At 43.8% G+C, this 25,809-nt stretch overlaps 1 protein-coding gene across 9 annotated transcripts in view; it reads right to left on the bottom strand.

The window, feature by feature from the left end:
• Window positions 1-25,809, bottom strand: part of WDFY4 (WDFY family member 4) — a 285,745-nt gene that overhangs the window by 137,169 nt on the left and 122,767 nt on the right. For all 9 annotated transcript variants that reach the window (XR_004810035.2, XR_004810033.2, XR_004810034.2 and 6 more), the window contains 9 exons: window positions 25,113-25,238; window positions 19,683-19,847; window positions 16,696-16,899; window positions 15,883-15,997; window positions 14,473-14,630; window positions 10,891-11,129; window positions 8,199-8,320; window positions 6,720-6,905; window positions 5,256-5,392 (listed from right to left, as the gene is read on the bottom strand). Coding sequence is in view for 6 of the 9 variants with exons in the window: in XM_025466322.3 (XP_025322107.1) it covers window positions 5,256-5,392; window positions 6,720-6,905; window positions 8,199-8,320; window positions 10,891-11,129; window positions 14,473-14,630; window positions 15,883-15,997; window positions 16,696-16,899; window positions 19,683-19,847; window positions 25,113-25,238 (1,452 nt within the window). In the remaining 3 variants the exon portion in view is untranslated. The remainder of the gene's footprint in view (window positions 1-5,255; window positions 5,393-6,719; window positions 6,906-8,198; window positions 8,321-10,890; window positions 11,130-14,472; window positions 14,631-15,882; window positions 15,998-16,695; window positions 16,900-19,682; window positions 19,848-25,112; window positions 25,239-25,809) is intronic.

Raw genomic sequence — 25,809 nt, 5'->3', positions numbered from 1 at the left:
GGCAGCACTCTTTTGTTCATCCCAGGCTTAGGTAAACAGAATTCTCTTGGGTGTTTTTTGATTTCCACTGCTCCAAACCCTGTCCCTTCAGCCTCCGTTATCTCCCACCTAAATGAAGCCACAACCGCCAGCCTCACCTCTCCCTCCCTCAGGGTCTCTAACCTCCAGTCTTACCCCCACATACAGAAATGTACCTCTCCCCCACTACTTTAATCCTCACTTCGGGTATAACTAGCGTGAGCTATAGTGTCCTCCCTGCAGCCTACAGGGACTTTGACCATCCCCCTGCTCACAGGCCTTGCCTCCACTCATCCTCACGGCCCCTTGCCAACCAGCCCCTTGCTCTTGTGTCCTATGTGCCTATTTTCTGTTTGCTAATGCTTTTTCTTCAAAAAAGAAAAAGAAAAAAAAAAAGGAGCTTCCATACTATGTATTTTGGAATAATTCCAAATTTACAGAAATGTTACAAAGAGGTTCCTGCCAACTCCTCACCTACTTTTCCGTAATATCAACATCATACACTGTCATGGTGTATCTGTCAAAGCTAAGAAACCAGTATGAGTTGTTGGTGTTTTCTCAACTTATTTTTCAACAAGAAAGTCTAAAACTGAGTTGGCAAGTGGCACATAGGGCTGTGAGGAGGAGCGACTGGCCAGGGTACACATTCTGGGTTGCTCAAGGCTGAAGGTGGACATGATGAAACAGCTTCCAGGACACCAGAGTTGGCCTCTCGTAGCTTCAAGGGGGCCCAAGGTCCCAACCCCTGTGGGACAGGCTGACTCTTACAGCCTTCTTCTTTCTTTTCTTTTTCTTTCTTTCTTTCTTTCTTTCTTTTTTTTTTTCTTTCTTTTTTTTTTTGCAGCCTTCTTTCACCCCAGGAAAGGCCATGACTTGATAGTCCCAACCCAGAGGGGACTGTGATGGTGTCAGGAGAAGAAAAGGAAGAAATAACATCCATCATTTCAGCCTTGCCTCAAAGTTCAGCTCACCTGCCAAGAGGAAGACATTTTCTACTGAAAACAAAGATAGGTGAGAGGAATTAGGAATGGTGCATCATATGTCTCACTCTGAGGAACAATTTATCAGTGCTACAGAGCTGTCAGCTGCTGACATGATAAGGAATAACACCAAATGAATAATGTTTCCTCCAAAACCAACTCCTTTAATTACAAGCCTCTTCTCTCCAGAAGAGAGACAGAAGATGCAGAAACACCAATTTCATGCACTTGTGCCTGAATAATGTCTCCATGCTGCTTTTTCCAGATGGCGACCTTCTCACTGGAGGGACTAATGATGTAGGCATATTTAGGCAAAAACCAATAATGGAGTCTTTAACCTTCAACAACAAAAAGCATGTTGTACAAAATGTTCCTTGGGATACATTAGAAAATATCAATTACATTGCTCACTGAGGTGTAATCAGCTGTAATAATCAAAATTAATTTTTAAAAATAATTAAACAGACCCCAGGGCAAATAGTTGATGCTCTTCTCCTATGACATCACAGTCTACATATGTACCTGAGAAGTTGTGCCTTCTGTTAGCAACAAAGGCATCTTGTGAGGATGAGTGATGGATGTGGGATTTGAAGGCTGCTGAGTTTCATCTTAGCAAAAAGAGGGAAAGCATTTTATGCTATCACTCCAAGCAGTGCCACACACATCCTTTAAGAGTCTCCTATGTACCAGGCACTGTACCCAGCCCAGACCAAGTCACTGGTGTAGTATGCCCCAAAGCAGACATCAATTTTTAAAATTAAAACATAGTCCACTTTGTTTCAAAAATAATTTGTCTTTTAGAAGTCTCCTAGACAATATAAACTGAAAAAAAGGATGAATAAATTATTTGAAGATCATGGTGGTTCCAAAAGGAAGAAAGAAACAAGAAGAGGGGTGTGTGCATGCATGCATGTATTCATGTGCATATGTTTTGCAGAAATTTATGGCGCCAGGTATATGCAGTTACAAGAGCTGGGCCATGGTTACATCTAAGTGCCCAGAAATGTAACAGTGACAAAAGTCCTGTTGTTGATGAGTTGCTCTGGAAAAGCACAGTTCTTCCTGATGGTGAGAGCTGAAGGGGATGTCCCCAGGGGCTTCCCTCTGTCCACTTCAATCCAGCCACACTGGTCTTCGCTGCCTTTGAACACCTCAGCATATGCCGGTCTCAGCTTTTTTGTCTGATGGTCGTCTCTGCCTGACCACCGCTTTTCCAGAGTCTCTTTTTTATTTCTCTGCTCCTATGCCCGCCTTCCAGAGAGGGCTTTTAACACCTTTATCTAAACAGCCACCCTCTCAGGGGTTGGCGCCTGCCTTTGGCCCAGGGCGCGATCCTGGAGTACCAGGATCGGGTCCCGCATCGGGCTCCTGGCATGGAGCCTGCGACTCTCTCTGCCTGTGTCTCTGCCTCTCTCTTTCTCTCTCTCTCTCTCTCTCTCTCATGAATAAATAAAATCTTTTAAAAAATAAAAATAAAAAAAATAAACAGCCACCCTCTCCCACTTACCCTGCTCAATTTTTCCTCGTTGCTAATTGCACCATCCATAATTACAAATGATCTATCTGTTTTTTTGTTTATCTTCATCCCCTAAAATGCAGTCTCCATGAAAACAGAGAATATGTCAGATTTCCTCTCTTCTGTAAGCTCAGTGCTTACAGTAGGGTACAAAGCAAGCACTTACTAAATATTTGTTGAGTGAATGAGTAAATGAATGGAGACCTCAACTGTTGTAGAAGACAGTATCTTCAGCAGCCTGCCTTCACCAAAGACAGAGCCAATTTAAAATACTTTTGCCTCCAGATCTTTCAGTGTGAGCTTGGAGCAAACTGTTATAAGCCATTTACAGACCTACATGGCCTCAAACATTGCAGTCTATTTCAGCTTCTTTCAGATGATTCATTTCTCAACCAATCTTCCCAGGACTCAGAGGCAACTGAGTCCAATGACAATGACCCAGGAAGGGGAGGGGGAGTGGTGAGAGGCACATCAATAGTCTGCAAACGTTCCTATACAAATATCCATGCTTAGCAACCCAGCCATCCCTTCCTTGGCCTCCACAGCCTGACTAAATTGATCTCCTGGAAAAAAAAGCTGACTTGGTCAAGGGACTTCACCAAGAAGTTCCAGGGTAAAGCCAGAGGAAGATGTCTGGCCCCCTCTTGTCACAAGTGGCATTGGTCAGGAGCAAGTACCTGGGCACAGGTGGGGATGCTCCAGCTTCTGGGACTCAGCACAGCTTTATCACCTGTGAGATGGTCCTCCCTTTGGCAGAGAGAGTGATAAAGGAAGATGGAATTTTGAAAATGGCCTTCCATTTCTAAAGCACTTGCAGTTTCCAGTTTCCAAGCACTTCCACAGATTCTAGTGCAAACAAAGCACAGTCCCAGTTGTAAGATCAGGAATTGAGGCTGTGAGAGGTCACATAGTTGCCTAAGGTCATGCTTGGCAGTATAGAGACAGGAGATCCTGTCTTCACACTGCCATTTCCTGGCTAAAAAGCCCTTGGGTTTTATTTTTCTTTTTTTTTTTTAATATTCAGTTTCCACAACTATACAAGGGGGCTGATAATAGCTGTGACACAGCTGTTATGAACCTAAGTGAGTTGTTCGCTCACTTGGTCAGCCAATCAATAAGCTGACTGAGCAGTGTTTTCCACAAGGCAACAGGCTGAGAACACAGCCTACCCTCAGTTCTGAACACCAGGTGGCCAGACAGCCCAGTCAAGTTCATTTTCTGTCTTCCCTTCTATGTTTGGGCTCTTTCCCCAGATGTCCTAAATCCTCTTGTTTCTGTAACTTGGAAAGAGGAAAGTCTCCTTCCTTCCCCAGGCTGCCTAGGCAGTTGCAGGCAGCCTTTGCTCCTCTCTTCTCCCCAGCATCTGACCATAGTGCCCTCCCATCAGTCACTGGCCATAGTAGACAACAGAGCCATGGGGACAGCGGAGCCCATATTCTGAGCAGGTGGGATTTAGAGTCAATCTCACTTTCCAAAGCTACACGGGCTGAGAGCTCCTGTTGTGGCATGTGTCTATCAACCAATTATTTCACCTCCCTGGGGAGCCCCTTCCCACAATCTCCTACAGTTATCTGTTCCATTGTAGAGATAAGGAGGTGAAGATTCAGGGAAGTTAAGTAAATAACCCAAGTCTCCTGACCCTAAGGTCATGTCTATTCAATGACCACAAGCTACCTCTGAAAATAAGTCAGTGACCCCAGCATTAGAATATGACAGACTGTGTTCTCCCAAAAGAGCCTCAGCAATATTTCTAGTCCTACATGTTCTTGCACAATCTTGCCACTTCCCCACCAGAAGATTGAGTCTATTTCCCTCCCCCTTGAACCTAGGCAGAACTCTGTGCCTGTCTCAACCAAAAGAATGCAGCAGAGGTGGAGCTAGGTCACGGAAGACAATGTGACTTCCTCTTGACTCTGTCTTTTTCTGTATCTCCTTGTCTGTCTAGCTGGCTCTCTCTCTTGTTCTCTCTCTCTCTCTCACTCTTTCTCTCTCCTTCCCCCTTCTTTGGAAAATAGCCTCCTTTGAAACCCAGACACCAGATTGTAAGAAAGCCCAGGACACATGGAGAAGCCAGGTATAGGTGCTCCAGCCAACAGTCTCAGCTAAGGTCTCAGACTAAAATCAGCAGGAACAAGCATATGTGTTAGTAAATGAGCCTTCCAATGACCCCAGCCAAGGCCCCAGACATCAGAGAATAGAGACACCTCCTGCTCCTGTTATGCTCCAGATTCCTTATAACAGCATCCACGATCACAAAAACTCATTGTTGGTGCCACTGAATTTTAAAATGGTTTCTTATGCAGTTTAGAGAAATTAATTTGGAAAAAAAAATAAGCCAAAAACTCAGCCCCTTCAGTAGTCGAGAGGATCTACTATTACATCTCCTGGTAACGGTGCCAATAGTTCTGTCCCACTTTGCTAAGCCCACACATACAGCTCTTACTGAGCTGCAAGCTAGTGCTCTCTGAGCACATCTGACTCAAAAGGAGAGTGGGAACGAGGATTGGTTTAGGTTTTAATGCCATAAAGAATACCTGCTTTTGGAGTTCCAGAGGAGCCCATACTCACTTCAAGCTAGCCTAAGACCTGGCTCTTCTAGATGTAGTCTCAAGTGATAAGTCACATGCATAACCTTAAATTCTCAGAAGAATATGTCCAAAAACAACAGAGAGAGAAGACATGACTCATGGGGTTTGAAACGAATGCCTGATGCTTCTTTAAGGAAAGGGGTCTGAGCTCACCTCTGTCTTCCACTCAGGCTCCTTGGCCTGCCGCCCAGGCATCAGCCTCATAGCTGAAGACAAGCTGCCACTCCATGAAGAGACTTTGCTGTGGTGTCCCACATTCGAGCGATTGGACAGCGACTTCTTCTCAGATGCTAGGAACAGGGAAGCAAAAACTGTCAGAGGTGAAGTTGAGAGGAGACCACATACTATTTCTACAACTAGCTTGGCTTTCAAAGGGCCAGCCAGGGGCACAATCCCAGTATGCCACCTCCAATAAGGAACACAGCCCAGACTACAAGCTCACACTGTTATTTTCTAACTAAGAAATATAGTGTGAATTTTGGTGTCATCAGACCTGTCTTAGATCCCTAGCTCCACTGACTCAAAGTGAGATGCTGGACAAGCAGTTTAAGTTTCTGTGTCCTCAATCTTATAAACTGGGGATGATACCATCTAACCTCATTCTGGTGTCATGAAGAGTAAATAAAATAATGTGTTTAAAACACAGGTCATCAAATACAGAGAATTTTCAATACATGAGTGATGACAAAGAAGAGAGCCATTTGTAAGCACTAAGGCCCATCTCACCATTTTTTTTCACTATATGTGTATGGGGATAGATATCTTACTTTATTAAACTTTTCCCTGAAATGGAATATAAAATTCTGACTTCAAATTACATATGCATGCACATAGGCTTGTACATACATACATATTTTCCAGGGCTAATTTGGAAAGCCAATGAAATAAAAGTTCTATTTCACCAGGTAGTGTGGGATGGTACACATGGAAACAACTAACTTTTGAATCACTGTGAATTTTGTGATGCTGGAAGACTTAAAACAAGTACAGGAGCCATAATGTGAGAGCAATGACCATTTTAAAAACAAAATTCTGGGTGGGTGGGCTGGTTGGCTCAGTCGGTGGAGGGTGCAATTAATTCTTGATCTCAGGGTTATAAGTTTGAGCCCACGTTGAGGGTAGAGATTGCCTAAAAATAAAATCTTAAAAAAATTGAAACAACATTTGCTGCATTTACTAATATGAGGGGAAAATGTTGAGTCACCGAAAGAATTCAAGGGTCATTAATATTGTCAGGGTGAAAACTTTCACTTGGAACATGAAGAACCTGAAGCTCCAGGTCACTGCATGACTTGGTGCAAGGTTTCAAAGCTGGTAGATGAATATCAGGGCAAGACCTAGAACCCTAAACTCTAGGCTAGAGCTAGAGCTTTGACATTGTATCCACTCTCTCTAAGAAATTACTAGAATCTGCTAGAATCTCTGACCTTCCTTTTACCCAAGATACAAAGCGGCATTTATTCTTTGTGAGCAAAGATTCGTGAAGTTTCAGTGATGTGAATCCCATACACCACAGAAGATCTGGTTGGAAAAGGCTCTGGTCCCAGAGGAAGTTTGCGAAATTTTGCATCTGTGAGACCCAGCAGTTCTGTTCCCTGAAGCCAAGTGGACAGAGACCTAAGTAATGCTGCCAGGCCTTGAGCATCGTCTCCTCCCAGAGTGGGGTAATCTCTTCAATCTTCACTTCACTCTCTCCAGGTTTCACAGAAAGATCAATCTTGAAGGTGTCCTCCAGCTCCTGTCGCCTCTGTGCCACAAGCTGCTGCCAGAGGGTCCGCACCATCTTTTGGATGTTGTTCTGGACTAACACAGAAAGAGAGCACATCACACAGTCAGGGGGTCCTTGGGGCCTCTCTCAGCTAAGGCCAGGAGATGGTGTATCATTGTGGCTTTTATTGCCTCCTTCTTGAACATCACTTAAGCTTTGCAAGCTCTGGCCAGAAAGTAGACAGTATGTAGACAATGCTACAAATATCCATGTGAGCTGGCTTCTCCCCCACCCTAACTGCCCACAACCAAATCCTGTCTGCCTCATATGTTCAGAGCTGGGAAATATGATTGATGGACACGGGGAATCTCTTTCCTCTACCTCCCAATTCCATTAGATACAAAAGAGAAAAATACCTGTGTACACTCTAGGTAACCAAATACCACTTCCAACAGCTCCTTCTAACCTACTTTTTTGTTGGCCCCTCAAAGGAATGGACATCAAACCCAAAACTATACCTACAGACACAGACCCCAAGCCAATCCTCTTTCCTACCACTGAATCTTGCTTCCCACTATCCACCAATCTCAGTGCCCTGGATTTGTCCAGATATGGACAAATCTATCAGGCCAGTTCTACCTGCTATGCCTCATAGTTACCCTAAATGCCTAAACCCCCTTGGATCTTGGACCACTGAGTCACTCCTCTGGCACCAGCCTCTAAGTCTGTTTTTCTCATCCTATAAGTATGGATGTTGTTCAGTCTACTAGCCAAACCCAAAATATGCATGTTCATGTTGTAATTAACTGTGTCAGAGTACACTTCAAACTCACAAGAGTTTTAAGCAGTGGCTTTGGGCACCTACATGACCAGAAAACATGCCCTTGTGCCTACTATATGGTATCATGAGGTAAGGGAGCACAGTCATCAGACAAAAGTGGTGGAAGAAAGTCTGTTGAAGCTTCCTGGATCAAAAAAGAACAATTTCCAAATACATAGATCCATCTGCTATTTTTTTTTTAAATTGCCAGTCCTTTTAACTTGATTTGATATTAGCAAATTCAAAAATAAACTCCATCAACCCAAAAATGTCATAGAAATAAGGAATTTATTTACTCTAGTCCTATTTTCTAGAGAAGAAAGTTGAGAAAGAGACAGGTAACAGCTTGAAAAAGGTGAGACGACATTCCAGTTCCCATATCTAGTATCCAAAGGAAAATTCAAGAGATTGCCTGAGAAGTAAAATCAACTTACAGTGACATCCTCTGGAATTTTATAGTAACTTGGCCAAGTTCTTAGTCTGACCAAGTTCCACAGAGCTGAAGAATGCAACCCAGAAGTTACCACCACTCACCTACTCTCCCAAAAAATAAGCAAATAAAATATACCATCATTCAAACTTGGGAAGTCTTCCTCTCCTTTTTCTCTCACTTCTTCATTTGAAGAAAGAAAGACTTGATGGTAAGGAGTCATTCTAGGCTTGGGTTCCAATCCAAATCCTTCTGGGTAACTAGGAGACCAGATTTTTCACTATAAACTCCAGTTTCTTTGGGATCATTCCATCATTCTTTATTACAAATAATCATCCTCCAAATTCAGTACGTTATCAATTGGAAAAACATAAATTCAAGTTAAAGCAAACACCTCATGACAACTTCTGTGACAGATATTATACAATAGCAATAGGAAAAATAGGAAAAACTCCTTTTTAAAAAATTCTCTTATTAAATCTAATCAATGCTCCCAGAAGGCCCCTGAACCTTCTCCTGCTTTCCCAACCATCAGAACTGGTCATTTGTTTTTGTAGACTCCCAAAGTATTGAACTCTGCCTTTGTTTGGCTCTGATCTCATCCCACCTGGAAGGGACGAGGGCAGCTTCATGGGCCCGTGACCTGTGCAGTCATAATGGGTCCACACTCAGAAAGGTCCCATGTTTGGGTTCTGCTGTCACTGTCTTGAAATTCTTAGTAGTTTTTTTAACAAGGATTCACATTTCCATTTTTCCTGCACATCATGTAGTTGGTTCTAAGTGGAGGCATAGTGATTTACACATTAGATTCCCCATGAACTATGTGCTCTGGGGCTCCTAATCATGTTCATGTTTACGTGCCTTCTTCTCTGGGCCCCTTAAGTCAACCAAGCAGAACAGACATACAGGATATGTTTGTGGATTAAACCAAAAATGACAAACAATTAAATGAAAATATAGCATCGTATGAGAATACCCATTCTTGAAATTTCTAGAATAAAGTCCTTTTGGATTTGGAGGCCATATAGCTAAACAGAGGGATCTGAGGAAGATGGAAATCCAAGCATACACATAAGTTGGCATTCCTTTCTTCTTACCTATGCTTCCAAAATGGATAGGCTTAATTCTTATAATACAGACAAAAGAGAAGAACCTCCCAATTTAACCCACCAAAAATTAATTCTTTTACTTCAAACAAATAAAATGGCAAGTGCTTCCTCTGGGCCAGAAATGTTTCCCAATGATTGCCAGAGAATTTTAAGACAAAACCAAGTTGAGTTTTGTAACATTCAGTAGTCAGTTTGACATTTTTGGAATTTTTTTCAAGTAATAAAACATAATTAGTATTGAGGTAAAATGGTAACAACAAAATGACAAGAGAAAAGTATAATATTACATAGCCCTCTTTTCCTCTATGTTCTACATGGCTTTATTAATAAGAGATAACATTTGTGAGCAGTATGATGCCAAGGCACTGGTGATACAGAATATTCCCAGAGAAAAAGAAGAAAGTGTATATACACAGAGATATCTAACACATTTTCAAACTTTGGGCTTCAAGAAAAGAATTTAAATAAACTTAATTTAGGGGGTCTCTGGGTAGGTTAGTCGGTTAAGCATCCAACTCTTGGCTTCGGCTCAGGTCATGATCTCAGGGTCATGGGGTCAAGCCTCACGTTGGGCTCCATGCTTTGCACGGAGTCTGCTTGTCCCTCTCCCTCTGCTCCTTCCCCCCCCCCCCACACACACACACTCAAGCTCTCTCTCTCTCTCTCTCTCAAACAAATAAAATCTTTTTAAAATATACACTTAATTCAATTTCTTTTTATTAATATTTCTTATACAAGTGTGCTTATGGATGTCATTTTATAATTTAAATTGTGTGTGTGTAGAAAACTACGCCTGGCTTGCATGATACACTCTATTACATATTTTCCCATTCTAAGATCGCATTTATAAAATGTTAATATTTTTGAAATCTGGCTGCATCATGAAATCAATGTGTAGATTCAGTGTTGGAGTTTCCTGTCCCAAAAATGAAATCAATAAGGTATCTTACATGCAATGAAATGCCAGGACACCTGCACCCCGATGTTTCTAGCAGCAATGTCCACAATAGCCAAACTGTGGAAGGAGCCTCGGTGTCCATCGAAAGATGAATGGATAAAGAAGATGTGGTCTATGTATACAATGGAATATTCCTCAGCCATTAGAAACGACAAATACCCACCATTTGCTTCGACGTGGATGGAACTGGAGGGTATTATGCTGAGTGAAGTAAGTCAATCGGAGAAGGACAAACAGTGTATGTTCTCATTCATTTGGGGAATATAAATAATAGTGAAAGGGAATATAAGGGAAGGGAGAAGAAATGGGTAGGAAATATCAGAAAGGGAGACAGAACATGAAGACTCCTAACTCTGGGAAACGAACTAGGGGTGGTGGAAGGGGAGGAGGGCGGGTGGTGGGGGTGAATGGGTGACGGGCACTGAGGGGGGCACTTGACGGGATGAGCACTGGGTGTTATTCTGTATGTTGGCAATTTGAACACCAATACAAAATAAATTTATTATTAAAAAAATAAGGTATCTTACAACCTGAGCATTGTAGAAATGGGGTAAATTACTATTCCATGATGATTCTAGGGGCTCAGTTACGTGGACACATTTGAGGACAGTCTACCATATTGTCAAGCACTGCACATAATTTGGACAACCGGATAAACAAAAATACATATATCATTCATATTGATCCCAATCAAATGTCTCTCTAAAGCTTGCTTTTCTGTATGGACCACTAGCAAGCAAGGAAACAAGTAGGCAGCTCTTACCTTCTCTCACTGAGCAGCAAAAAACAATGCATGAGACACAGGAGGAAGCTGATGTTGGAGTTATAGGTGGCAAAGATAATGTCCCAGTGTTCCTGCAGGAAGCCCAAGATGCTGAGAAGACCAAGGCACTCGGAGAGGGATTGCTGGGGCTTGGACAGGCAGTAAAGAATGACTTTATTTAAACTGCTGTATAAAGCACTGATGACAGCATCCTTTTGAGAAGAGGCATTCTCAATGACCTGTATCATAAAATAAACACACACAGGTGCTTGTGAACACTTTGTGAGTTTTAGATACTAACCCAGTTACCTGTGAAAATGATACAATTTTAGTCTCTTCTGTATTTCAAAAAGTGATGTGATCTAAAATTCAAATAGGACTACCTTCCTCTATCTTTGAGCTTCTATTTAAGTGAACAATCTCTAAAGTAAATTCAAACATCTGAACTTCTCAAAAATTTGTGTTGAAAAGAAATTTTTTAAAAATAAAAATTAGGGGAATTCCTGGGTGGCTCAGCAGTTTAGCGCCTAACTTTGGCCCAGGGCGTGATCCTGGAGCCCCGGGATCGAGTCCCACGTCAGGCTCCCTGCATGGAGCCTGCTTCTCCCTCTGCCTGTGTCTCTGCCTCTCTCTCTCTCTCTATGTCCCTCATGAATAAATAAATAAAATCTTAAAAAAATAATAAAAATAAATAAAAATTAAAATTAAAAGTTGAAAAAAAAATAAAATTAAATTAAATTAAAAGTTGAAAAAGGAAAACAAATTAAAAGTTTACCACCATCATATTATAAACATAGATGGGAACCAGAAATTTCTGGAATGCTGGTAACATGGTTTGACACTCAGTGTATAAGAAAGTACTATTAATAGTAGTTATGCATAAAGTATTTACAATATTCCAGTTACCATACTAAGCATTTTTGCAACAATTTACATGTATTGCCTCATTTAGACATTATAATATCATGAAGCAAGCACTAAAATTATCCCAATTTAGGGATAAGGAGGTTGAGGGTCAGAGAGGGTAAGTGGTCAGCAAGGGCCAAACCCACACCAGACACTTGAGTCGTGCTTTTAACCACCATATCATCTAAAAGAGATAAGAGTCCAGTAATTTTTAGTACATGAGAAACTTAAAGGGGAAAACTGAAGTCCTGATTCATAGACTTAATACTGATGGGTCCATCCATCTATTCATCGCTTCATCGCTTCATTGTAACTAATATATGAAAAAAATGCCTGGATAAATGCACAGCATAGTGATTATAGACAATAATACTCTCTTATAAACTTTAAAGGTGCTGAGAGACTAGATCTTAATTGTTCCTACCACAAAAAAAGAAATGATAATTATATGACTTGATAGAGGTGTTAACTAACACTATGGTGGCAATCATGTTGCAATATATAAATGTATCATGTCAATATGTGGTATACCTTAAACTTATACAGTGTTATATGTCAATTATATCTCAATAAAAATAAATTTAACAATTTTAAAAACAAAAGAATCCATAGCTAAAAGTTATGTGCAAAATGTTTCAGTCTATTAGAAAGATAATTTGTTAGTTATAAATTGCTCTCTTAAAATTGCATAGGTAGGGATGCCTGGGTGGCTCAATGGTTGAGCATCTATCTGCCTTTGGCTCAAGGTGTGAATCTAGGATCCCGGGATCAAGTCCCATATCAGGCTCCCTACATGGAGCCTGCTTCTCCCTCTGCCTATGTCTCTGCCTCTCACTCTCTGTGTGTCTCTCATGAATAAATAAACTCTTTAAATAAATAAATACATACATACATACATACATACATACATAAATAGCATAGGTAATATAAGCATTTACACGTAAATTTAAGTTTTATTTAAATCTGCTGGAAATCAGTATTCTGTCCTTCTCCTCAGATGGGTCCCATCTGCCAACCTGAAGTTAAGATTTGTGAAAGTCACAGGCAACGAGCAGGGGAGAAGAATGGCAGATATGTGTGGAGTCGAGTCTGGCCTGGCACCCCCTGAAGGCACATCAGCCCCAGTGGGCACCCACTTTTTGATGTTAGCTCTGAGTATTTGCTTTGACTAGTAGGGAGCTGCTATAAACTCAATGTTTGCATCCTCTGAAACACATGTGTTGAAACCCTAGCTTCCCACTGTGATCACATTTGGAGACAGGGTCTCTGGGAGGTAAGTAGGTCATGACCATGGAGCCCTCATGGTGGGATGAGAAAGAGCTTGCTTCCACTCTCTTTCCATTACATGAGGATGCAATGAGAAGATGGCCATCTGCAAAACAGGAAGAGAGCCCTCCCCAGACACCAGATCTTCGGTCACCTTGACCTTGGTTGGACCTTCCAGCCTCTAGAACTGTGAGAAAGAATGTCTGCTGCTTAGCCATCCAGTCTACAGTGCTGTCATTGCAGCCTGAACTAAGATGGGAGCTCAGTGGCTATTCTCAATTCTCAGCACAACTGCCCAAGACCCTGATTTTAATCCCCTCAGAGCCAACAAGGCATGTTTCTCCCATCTTGGGGTTATCCTTGAGGAAGCATCTGAACACATTCTTATCAGGCTTGCCCAGAACTATGCATCAACCAAACTATCACGCTAGGGGCTATATCCAGGCCCAGTCCTTGGGTCTGTGGCTGACTCCACAGACAGAAGTATCTTAGGAACACTGATGTCACCCTCTCTACGAGGTGTGAAGAGAAAGGAGAGTGGCTCCCCTGGGTTCTGCCGTAGAAGGCATGCTGAGAACCACTGGCAGAGTTTCTGGAGACAGATTTTAGTATTCCAGCAATCACAGGCACCCCACTGGCTAGGACCACCTCACGCCATCGTGAACTCCTCAGACAAGAAGGGTTCAAGGAAAGACTGAATAGCCACTTGTCAGGAAAAGTTTCCAGAATGGGAGGTAAGGACAAAGTAAAGGGTTCAACTCTAGAATTTTGAGATTGTGTGATTCTCTGTGTGTGTACACATGTACAGTAAAGAATGTGTGCACATGTATACACAACTAACTTACATCTGAAAGTGTATCTATAACTGCATTTCTATGTGTGGGTGTTTATATATAGATGGATGTGGGGAGAGAAGGAGAGCACATGCAGGAATAATAAGGCTAGGAAAAAATACTTGTGGCAACTTCAGGAAGGCCCACATATGACCCATGAAGGTACATAATAAAAATGAAATGAAATACGGCTTTTGGAGATAAGGAACTTCTTGGCCATTTGTTGATGAGAAATAACAATAACTAAGATTAAACCAACAATCACAATAAAAGCCCAAAGTGGGGGTTGTAGCATCTAGGAGGGGACAGAGCTCAAGTGCCAACACAGGGGGCTGCAGCTCACACTCTCTGAGATGGATCTCAGGTGGCTGGAGGAAAGAGCCCTGTAGGGCATTCAACATCCACCAGGTGCTACCTGCACCAAAAAGGTCCTCCTCCTTCCTCCCATCAATCTCAGGACTCTGGGTCCTTCCTGGAAATAGATCCAATTAGACAGAAGCCAAAAGGGTGTCATACAGACACTTGATGGGTCAGCAGGAGATCCCCCCACCCACTGTGGCCGTCCCAGGATTCTTACCACCATGATGTGGTCTATGATGAAGAGAAGAATGTGTCTGGGGTCTGCTGAGAACATCCCACTGCACAGTTTCTCCACCAGCTTCTGGGTGAAGTGAGAGATGTTTGCGAGTGAAGGAGCAGCAGCAGCTTCTGCATTTGGCTGAGGCTCTTTACTGTCTGGGGTGGAGGTAGTGAGGACACAGACAAGGTCTGAGAAATCATCAGTCTGAACAGCCTTCTCTCCACAACATTCACCAAGCCCCTTATGGTAACCAACCACATCTTACTCACCTCTGTATAACCAATGTAACCTTCTGTATACTCTGTTGCTGGAAAATGGGGTCTTATACACAGTAGGTGCCCAATGAACACACTTTTTTTTTCCAAACTAAATTGGTGTTGAACAATTTAGTCAGTGGCATAAACCAAGTGGGAAGAAGACAAGCAAGGGACAGCATTTATTCTGGTAGGCATTTGGAAGAAGGATGGAGGAGAATTGAAGGCATAAGGTAAATGGGAAGGCTGTCATAGTGACCCAAGGCCTTCTTGCCATGAGGGGCAGAGGATAAAGCTGTATGTCATCTGTCTGTGCTTACCACCACAGCAGGCGCTGTGCTCAGATGGAGATGTGATGATCTCAGCTAATCCTTGTCAACAACCCTCTGATTTAACCACAGTTGCCATCATCACCCACAGCTTCAGGGACCTGCCCTGAGTCACACTGCTGTCTAGTGACAGAGCCAACGGCAGAACTGGAACTACCAGCATATGTTTTTTACCACTCTCCTTACTGCCCTTCAGATATTCGCCAAGAAAGATGCAAAGTCAGAATTGCCACACTGGGGCAAGGAAGAGTCTGGAAGACCAGCCACATCATTAAGGATTCTATGGCTCAGAAACTACAAGGAGGACTTTTGTTTAATCTTGTTGGGAAGGTACAGCTGCCCTAGAACTAAGCATTCTGAAGGCAGCTTCGATCTGAACCTCTTACAGGTAGTGGCAACATCGTCATCCAGGTTCATCCATTTTCCATTTAAGAAATACTTGCTGTGCCCAGTCTTGGGTGCAGATGCTGAGCAGAAGAATGTTAAATTCCAGGTGACATCTTGACTTCCCTCATGGGAAGAAGCCACTCCTACTGAAGCCAGAGGAGAACTGATTTTAGCTCAGAGGCTCTGAGTAGCCCAACGATGTCATGAAAAGTGGCAAGTGTGCCTCCCCTGGGGCTTCTGGGCAGGGGTGGTGAGCTCTCCTTGCAGATTCCTGGAGGGACTGATGTGCAGGTAGAGTGCAGCTTCCCATGGCTCTCAAGGGGCCCTGTGGCACTGTGACCCAGGGGCTGGGCCAGGGGCTGGTGGGCACACTGGCTTTCACATTAGGCTGTCAGAAGCTTTGTGTCATAAAGGAGGAGAAAGTCACTTCCACTTACCTCTGAGCAAGGGCACGTTGCCTCCACTCATCGTGTGAAATATCTCCATGGTGGAAAGCAGGATCTCAGACTGGAAATCTCGCTTCTGTTGGCTGGTGGCACTGTCTGGAAAAGCCTAGAAGCATACTAAGGACTAAGAGAGTGGCCACATGGCCACAAGGCCACACAGCCATCATGTCCACTTAGTGCCCACCTGCTCGGCCCATATGCTAATACCACAGCTGCTGGAAATGTAGGCTGCCCACAGCTCACAACTGCCTCTTCTCCAGGGTATCGCCCTCTGTTGATGAAATTCCCTCACCTAAGAGGTGATGTTCACTTCCTAGGTGGAGGAGGCAAGTTGTGGAGGACCCACAGGCAATGACTACTGGGCAAGAACTCAAGGTGGGGCCAACTCTGGGATGCAACTAGCACACCAGTGTTCCCCTTGGGACCAGACTACAGCAGAGACCTTCTTAGCTCGCTCTTCCCCCGTCCCCCTCTGTATCCTTTCTCTGCTTCCCCTGAGAGCACAGCCCCCAAATGACTTTACCAAAAATCCCTGCTTTAGGCTCTGCTTCTAGGGACCTGGCCAAGACCTGCCCTCAGCCATCTATCTCCATGCTGCTTGGTGGTCTCCCTGCTGTGCAAAGGTCTTCGGTTCCCACCACATCCCTGCAGTCCCAGGAGATGTTCTCATCTGAAGGCCTAGATGAGCTCTCAAAAAAGGATGAGCTCTCAGGTCTTTCTGGGCATCCTCTGCCTTTGTGGTGCCCATGTCCCCCCAGGCCTGCTCCCACAGCACGCGGCCCCAAAACACTCTTTGTAACTCACCTCCAGAAGCACTTCCAGTGGCAGCCACTGCTTGGGGTTGGAAGCCTCCAGCAAGAACTCCCTCAAGAGTAGCTGCATGAACTCCCTCAGCTGCTTCCGGGTGGGATGTGACTTGGCAGGAGCCTGTAAATGCTCTGCAATGCCGTCACGGTCAGCCTCAGCCCCAGGACTGCTGGCATTCTGGGCGGGCTGAGTCATGGGCTCCTTAAAGATAAGAGAACCCAAGCATGAGGGGGCTGCCCTGCCTCAGAGTACATTCGCATCCACCTGTGAGGCATGCACAGGTGGGATTCTTATCAAACCCACTAACGTGTAACAAAATCGAGGCTCCGAGGAGGAAGGCAATTTGCCTTCCATTGCTTATCAGGCAGCCTGCTGTGGTCTCTGAATATGAGATAGGCAGGAATCATGGAAAGAAGCTGAGCATACAGCAAGAGAGGACTGCAGGGCTCAGTGATGAAGCCCAGGGTGTGTCCTGGGCAAGCCATGTCCCTCCTTGGAGCCACAGCTCACCATGGGTCAAATGACAACCATGAAAAGGCCTCACAAAGACACATGAGGCCACAATGAGAGAACAGTGCATATGGCAATGCCTGGTACCATGGGCTGTGGTCAAGAGGGCCTGTTCTCACCTGCTGGTGAAGCCCTTACCTTTACTGCCTGCCAGGCTCCACAGTTATAGACAGACAGGACCCTCTGGGGGGACAAGTAGGACTTCCTCAAATTGTGGCATTCAAACCCCTGAAGCCCCTTGGCCTTCACTTTCCCATTTCTATGTTTATTAAAATATTAGATCAATGAAGCTGGAGTTGTCAGCCCAGATCCATCCAGGAGGACATGGGGATGCTGGGAGACTGAATGACACACACAAGGACACTCAGCGAGGGGCTCCTGACTCCCGGCCCTTGAACTTTCCATGCGTATTCATCTGTTGGCACCTCCCTTTGCTCATTCATAAAATTAATGCAGCTGTTCTTAATTAAGCCATAAAACGAATTTAAGGGCACCTAGGGAGGTGGTGACTGTATTAATTAGCTCCATGCGGCTTTGCCTGGAAAGATGCCATATATATTTATAGCAAATCGAAGCCTTTTGGCCACCAGCCTTCTGCACGGCACGACAAGGGCCTATCACGTTTTCTGTGCAACAAAGGCCTTTGAAGCGGACTCAGAGCTGGGACAAGGCTAGGAGGTGTGGGGATAAGCACTTTGAAACTGGAGCCAGGAGTCCCAAGACAGGATCTGGCTCATCTGCGGTCACTGGGGAGGTGACCTTGGGCCTGACCTGCCCCCAGGCAGGAACTGTTGAGTGTGAGGAGGAAGAGCTCTGGATCAGAGTGTGGGCTGCTGGCAGGCAGTCGCCTGGAACCTCAGCTCAGCAGATGGTGAGCCTGGCCTGCGGGTGTCAGAGCTAAGGTGGGGATCTGGATGAAGAATGTCAGGCCGCAGACTTCAGGGTCCTGGCTCCCTCCAGAGGCCCCAGTTTGGGAGGTGGTGGGGGGCAGCCTGAGGGATAGTCCTTCCTCTCTGCCTGGCCCCAGGGGCAGATGGCCTCTGTCCCATCCACCACCCCTCCAGCAGCACTGCCCACAGTGAATTCCTTTGCTCTTTACTATATCTTTTTTTTTAATGCCCACTTTTCCAATATTTTCCTTTAGTTGGTATTAACTCACCAAACCACTTTATCTTTTTGTAAATCTTCTAGTCTTTATATTTAGTTTTTTTCATTGAAACTAATTACTCAAATTTTATTTGACCATTTAATTTTATTTTAAACTGACTGATGGAAAGGATGTGGGCTTTCGGGTCAGAGAGCAAGGTTTCAATCCTGACTCTGTCACTCATGACTCATGTAAACTGTGGCCTCTTTCATTCTCTCAAACATTTTGTAAGATGGGCCACACAGCCCCCACTACATGCAACAGAAACTGCTCAGCCCCTCTTGGCCCCTCTGGATCTCACTTCTCCCCTACAGAAACCACCTGCTTAGGGTGCTACTAAAGTTAGGTAGAGCATCAAACTCAGGACTGCTGTAGGTATTCAGCAGGCGGCAGCTGTGAACATGAACACACTTCTAGAAAAGATTAGCTGAAAGAACAGACTGGTTTTATCCATTTGGTTGTTTAGCAAATAATTATGGAGCAAATACTATATGCCAACACTGTGCTTGGCACAGCTTCTAAATGTTCCACTTAAAAAAAACAAAACAAAACAAAAAAAAAATGTTCCACTTAACACTGCGTGCCTTCTAACATGTTCCTGTAGCCGTAGTTATGAATTTGCAAATAGGTGTCACTAGTATACCCTCCCTGTTGGGGAATGTTTCCTACTGCACCATGTTAGGCGTGATGAGGGGATGTCTGCCCTGCTTCTCCTGCACGTGCCCTTCACACCATCCTCACTTGTTCCTCTCAGCTGCCAAACACTTCCAGTCCCCTGGGCCTGCCAGGCCACTCTTCCTTTGGCCCACACATGCGGCATCCTCAGGAGCCAGTTGGTCCTCTGCCCTCCCAGCCTCGGCTTGTCTGGCTCTAAGCTGGCCCTCAGCAAACCCTCAGACCACAAAAAGTCCCAAGTCAAGGCCAGCAAACAGGATGAGGGGCCTGAGATGAGAAGACAGGATACTTCCTGTTCCCTGTCTCCCATCTGGTACATGGCCCACTGGCTTCCTGGGATGGAATTTGTTGCTTCACATTAGCAGTGTGTGAGTATTCCATATGGAACTGGACTTGGTCTGTCAAGTTCCTCATTACTGAGATTCCGGACAACTCAGGAAATTACTGAATCTCAGAGCTGAAAGCAACCTCAAGCTGAATCTCAGCCAAAAAATGGAAAATTACCCCAGTTTTTTTACCTAACGTTTCAGCCAAGTTGCCTTAAAATGCATTTTAATTTGGGGTGAAGGTAGGGAAAAATTTCTCTCTTTGCCCTTGAAGCATGATGCTGCTTATCCCTGCTCTTACTGGGCAGGGCAGTGACATGTCCTACCTTATGGGTTCCCAGAGGGAAGGTGACTGCAGCCAACATCTGGAGGAACTCCGGGGCCCGCCATGCAGGGTCCTGAGGGTAGGTGCTGTGTACAAGGCCAAGGAACTGCAGCACACTGGCAGGGAAAGTCTGTTCCCAGGCGTCATCTCCAGAGCCTGCTGAGGGCTGAAGGCACACTTCATGAAAGGCAGTGCATGGGAGCGCGACTAGGGGCTGCAGAGGAGCCAGAGGATCTGAAATCCAAGGATTTCTGAGACTGTCAACAAGACACCTAATTATAGACATTTAAGTCTGTGGATTAGCCCCGGATACCAGTCATCAGTTGGGAGAGGGTTTAATATGTGCAGGCATTGTTCCAAGGTCTTCACACACATTCCTCTTCTCCTCTCACAACTCTCTACATTTACCCCTGTTTTTTTTTTTTTTTTTAAATTTATGATAGTCACACACACAGAGAGAGAGAGAGAGAGAGAGAGAGAGAGAGGCAGGGACACAGGCAGAGGGAGAAGCAGGCTCCATGCACCGGGAGCCTGACGTGGGATTCGATCCCGGGTCTCCAGGATCGCACCCTGGGCCAAAGGCAGGCGCCAAACCGCTGAGCCACCCAGGGATCCCTTACCCCTGTTTTATAGATGGGAAGACAGAGGCACAGAGAGGGTGAGTAGCTTACCAAAGGTTACCCAATGGATAATGGACAAAGCCAGGAACTGAACCCAGGCATCTCGCTACAAAGTCTGGCTATCTTCTTATTCTGCCTCTGTGTGATTAGACACAGCCTCTGTGCTCAAGGGACTCACCAGTCAGACTCCAGCCTTCCCCAGCCCAATGCTAATACTCCCAGGTGTGGATTCTTCCCTGGTTAATATCTGTACAAACCTTGTCTGGGGTCGGCAGATCTTGAGGAGCCCCTGCCCCACCAGCCAGGGGTCTGGATTGGATCATGTTACACTGAGCTGATATCCAGTATCCTGAGGGGACCTGGGCACCTGTTTGCCCCCACACCATAACCTGGCCTTGGCCACATGGCTGAGTCTCCATCCTGGCTGCACACTAGTGCCCCAAAGAAGCCCAGCTCCCCTGGGCAGCCATGCCCAGCCAGTGGAGACTGACTCTAGTTTTCACACGTCCAGCAGTTGCCTTAGGTCCTGCTATGCCCTGAATGGACTGCCTGGCAATTAATATCAGGGTCATCCAACAATAAGGGCCATGCCAACAGTTAGACTGAATGGGCCTCGGCCTACTCCTACAGATGTTATAGGTGGATGTTGGGTTCCTCAGTCCCAGGATTCCCCATCTGTGGCTTCCTCATTTCTCCACCAGCTCACCTCAAGTCTTATCCCTGTGTGCAGGAGTTACAATGTCCCTGTTTACCAAGTAGCTATCAAGTACTTGGAACCAACAAACCTAACGCAGAAGGAAAGGTAGTGTGCGTGGGACCTTTGGAGAGCTGTTTCAAATCTCATTCACAGGATATGGTAAGGATTTGGTTTGGGCTGAACAGGTAGCAGAGCCACTGTTTCTGAAGTCACTTGCTTCTGGCTTCTCCAACAGGTTGTCAGGGCAAACATTAGATTTACAGGAGAATACCAGAGTTCAGAGTTCAGAGAGCGTTTTCTGGAGTCAGTCTGCCTGGTTTGAATGCTGTCTCTGCCACTTACTGATGGTGTGGCTTCAGCCCACTTGTAAAACAAGGATCCCGACATGACCCACTTCAGAAGATTGTTGTAAGAATAGGAGACATTTTAGCACTTCAGGCTTATTTCATAGTGACTCAGACTTTGAAAGAGGAATTTGGACTTGATGTACTGAACAACAGTGACCCCTGTAAGTTCTCAGACATGCTAGTAACCTGCACTGTAAGGCTAATGCTGAACCCACATGCCTCCACCATGCCCTCCCTCTGTGACCTTGTGCAACTGAGTTAACCTCCATAAGCTTCAGTTTCTACACCTGCACAGTGGATATAAAGCTGTCTGTTCCAAAGGATAGTTGCACACAGCAGAGTGACTAACATCTAAAAGACTAACAATGCAACACATTGGCCAGGATGTGGAGCAACTAGAACCCTGGCAGAGGAAGACCTGGTGCATGTGCTTGGCACGTCTACTCTGGAGAACAGTTTGACAATATCTACTAAAGCAAGTCATATGTACAGCTTATGATGCCCACTTTCATTCTGGATATATTTCCAACAGAAATGACTATGCATCCACAGAAGATGTGTACATAGTGTACATATTACCAATTGGAAACAACCCAGAATGGATGGATGGTCACAAAAAAATACTACTCAACAATAAAAAAGCATGAACTACTGACATACACAACAACAGGGGCAAATCCCACAAACATAACAATGAGTAAAAGAAGCCAGATGAAGAGAGTACATATGATAGGTACTCAAGTTCACATCACAACAAGTTCAAAAACATGCAAACCAATTTACAGTTACCACTGGGTAAGGGAATGATGTCAAGTAAAGTTCAAAGCAAAACTTAAAACAAATAAAATAAACTGAGAAACATTAGTTAGAGTTATTTCCTACAGTACAGTCCCTGGCCTTTTTCTCTCATCTTTCCAATCTTTGCCTTCTACACTGCAATGTTTGTCTACTATATTTGGTGAATGATGCTTTTAGACAGATGTGTTCATTAAACCAGAACAATTTTGGAGTCACTCTGATTTTTGTTACATGTTTGTTAGATCTCAGAAGATTGGGTCTTGGCTTTTCACCCAGTTTAAGAGGCACGCCTGTAATATATCAGATAACCATTTTATGTTTGACTTTATAATGTAAATGTTTGGGTTTTCTTTTTTTTACTCCTCTCAGCATACTATATATTTTGTTTATTTTACATGCTTTCATGTTATTCATTTTGTTTGCTTTTAAAAATAACATTGGGACTCTTGGGTGGCTCAGCAGTTGAGCATCTGCCTTCAGCTCAGGGTGTGATCCCAGAGCCCTGGGATCGAATCCTGCATCAGGCTTCCTGCATGGAGCCTGCTTCTCTCTCTGCCTAGGTCTCTGCTTCTCTTTTGTCTCTCATGAATAAATAAATAAAATCTTTTAAAAATAACATTAAAAACATCAAATAGAAAAAAGTAACATTAACCATTAGAGAGGTAACAAGCTTTTTATGCTGCAACAGAAAATATGCATTTTTTTGCAGGCACCCAACACAAAAATTAATTGAACATTAGGTCTATAATGGAAACATGAGTAAGTATTCCAAAGATGGAGAGTATACAGATCACATGCTCTGACTAGGACAAAACAAAATGAAAATGATAGCAATAAAAAAACCAAAAAGTTTAACCATAGGGACATTAAAAAATATATATGAGTCAAGAGGTCTTTAAAACTGCATCACATTAGCTCTAGAAAAAAAAAATTGAAGATGCCAAATACCAAGATCTTAGAATTAGACAGAAAAAAAATTAGGAGAATATATCCAAAGTTGGTTCATTAAATCAATCTATAAGTCCTCAGCTCCTTAGGTAATGGGAGGGTGTGGGATAAATACAGCATGAGTCTACAAATACTGAATAAGAAGGGGGAAATAATCATACAGAAAATTAAATAAATCAAGAGACCATTTGTACAAACTGACTAAAATATCTATTACCTAAACAAGGTCAAAGAGACATTTAAGAGCCTAAACAAAGCAATAATGAAAAAAGTTGAGGCCTAAGAGTTTCATAGGAACAATTTAAATAATATAAGAATTATGGATTTAACCTCTTCTTGAATAAAAAGAAAGAAAAACAGGTTTTTTTTTTCAGTGAAGTTAGCATAATACTGATATCAAGACCTGACAAACATAACAAAAAGAAAACTGCAGCCCACTATCATTTATAAATATGCACTCAAAATCATAAATAAGATATTTACAAACAGAAGAAGGAGGTGCACTAAAGGAATAAGAACAATCAAATCTATTGATGCAATTTGTTGTAGGTAAGTGGCTAGAAGAAAAAAGCATATGATCACCTAATCACATGCTAAAAGAGTATTATTAAAAATTATATACATTCTTGTTTTTAAAAAGAGCAAAAAGTATTATCTATACTTTCTTAGCATAATCTCATACACAGATACGCACAGAGAAAAACTGGCAAAAGATAAAAATAAATCCACAGAAAAATAAATAGGGATGGCTAATAAGCATATGAAAAATGCTATCAATTTCAGTAATGATAAATATAAGTGAACTCGACCATGAAATCACCAGTTGGGCAATGTTGTTGGGGCTATGAGGACTGGGATGGGCACTCACATATGGGATGGCGGGATGTACATTAGATGGAAGAGCGTGTATGTATAATGTTTGATGCAACCTTCCTGAGAAGTGCATCAAAATAAAATATATTAAGGACACTTTGACCTAACAACCTACATCCCAGAATTCACACTAATGAGAATATCAAACTACAGGGAAAGGATATCTGCTCAAGAAAGTTCATTATAGACTTTTTATAACAATGAACATTCTGAAAAACAACCTAAATTTCCATGTACAAATATAGATTATTCCCAACAACATATTGAGGGAAAAAAACACAAGAGGAATTTATGTGGCCTAACCCTCTGTGCGAATATGGTATATTCTTAGGTGTCTGGAAGAACATTTCACTAAAGTTCATGGTGGTTATCTCTGCCTGGGAGTGTTTCAGGTGATTTTTACTTTCTATCTTTCTCTTTTGTTTAAATTGTAAAGGTAAACATGCATCATTTTATAGAAGCAATAAGGTTTCCCCACACAGGACAAGCCTCCAGTCACCCTTGGGGTCTACTGAACAGAGTCAGAAGTCTTCAGCCTCCCATGCAAGTTCTTGTTCATCTGGCTCATGATTGCTCCCATTCACAGGCCACATGGCCTTTACCCCGCCTCACATTTGCCTCCATGCTGAAAATAACTTTTTAACCTATCTCTAATGGACCCTGAAGGCCTGAATTAATGGCTCTCCATGTCATGTATGTAGTTGGTGAGCACCTGTCTTCTCTAACAGGTTTCTACCTCACAGCTCAGTCACACTGGAGCCCCACCTGTCCTGGTGGATGTGAGTTCCTTGAAGGAAGAGGCCCCTTTCCACCCTTTACAAGTCCCCTGAAGCTCCTGACCTAAAACAGAAATGTTCCCTTTACTGGAAGGCATTAAATCACCCAGTGAAGAAAATCAAATATTTAAACAAATGAAAAACAAATATCTTCTGGCAAGAGTGCATAAACTCCACTGGGGACGTTTAGGCTAGGTTTTCCACTGAGCAGCCAAGTGATCATGAGGAACCCACCTTGCCTCTTCTACCAAGTGTTCTGAATAACACTTGCTAATTATCAGTGAGGGAAGCTGCTGGAAAAAGTCAATGTGACTCTTCCAAACTTGTCTTCCCATTAGAACCTCCTCATGAGATGCAGGGAATGGATCTCACCTGGTTCATGGTGGCTTTCAGCATTTCCAGGAGCAGAAGGGCACCTTCAGTGCACAGCCCAGCCCGGAGGACTTCTTCACTGTGATGCTTCTGCAAGAGCCACCGAAGCATGGCATCCAACCTATCCTGAAAGAGAGGGCAAGGGATGTAGAGAGATGTCCAGCAGCACACCAAGGGAACCAGCTTTCCAGCCAGCCCATCGTGTTTCCCAGGGGGCCTGAGTGTTTGGAAAGGCAAAACAGCACAGTAGCAGCCTTGGTGGCTGGCCTATGTGGTGAACTTCAGTCGCTCGGCAGTGCCTAGGGGAAATACATGCCTCCAAGAAGATGCTGCAGACCCACCAGCAATTTGTATTGAGTTTAGCTCTTTCATTTGGTTTGAGATCACAATCAACTTTAATGAATTTTTGTAAATGAGATTCCATATGAGGAATTCAAAGCCTTTGGGGAAAGTGCCAAGTATAGCAGAGGGACCATGGGGGTTGACCAGTCGGGAGATCTGACTTTGCCACTTTATTTTTTTTTTAAGATTTTATTTATTTATTCATGAGAGACACACACAGAGAGAGAAGCTGAGATACAGGCAGAAGGAGAAGCGGGCTCCATGCAAGGAGCCTGATGCGGGACTCAATCCCGGGACTCCAGGATCACGCCCTGGGCCAAAGGCAGGCACTAAATCACTGAACCACCCAGGGATC

Source organism: Canis lupus, chromosome 28, assembly GCF_003254725.2.
Source record: "Canis lupus dingo isolate Sandy chromosome 28, ASM325472v2, whole genome shotgun sequence".
In the NCBI taxonomy this organism is placed as follows: domain Eukaryota; kingdom Metazoa; phylum Chordata; class Mammalia; order Carnivora; family Canidae; genus Canis; species Canis lupus.
The sequence above is the reverse complement of the archived record's forward strand: the minus strand, read 5'-3'. Positions and strand labels throughout refer to the sequence as shown.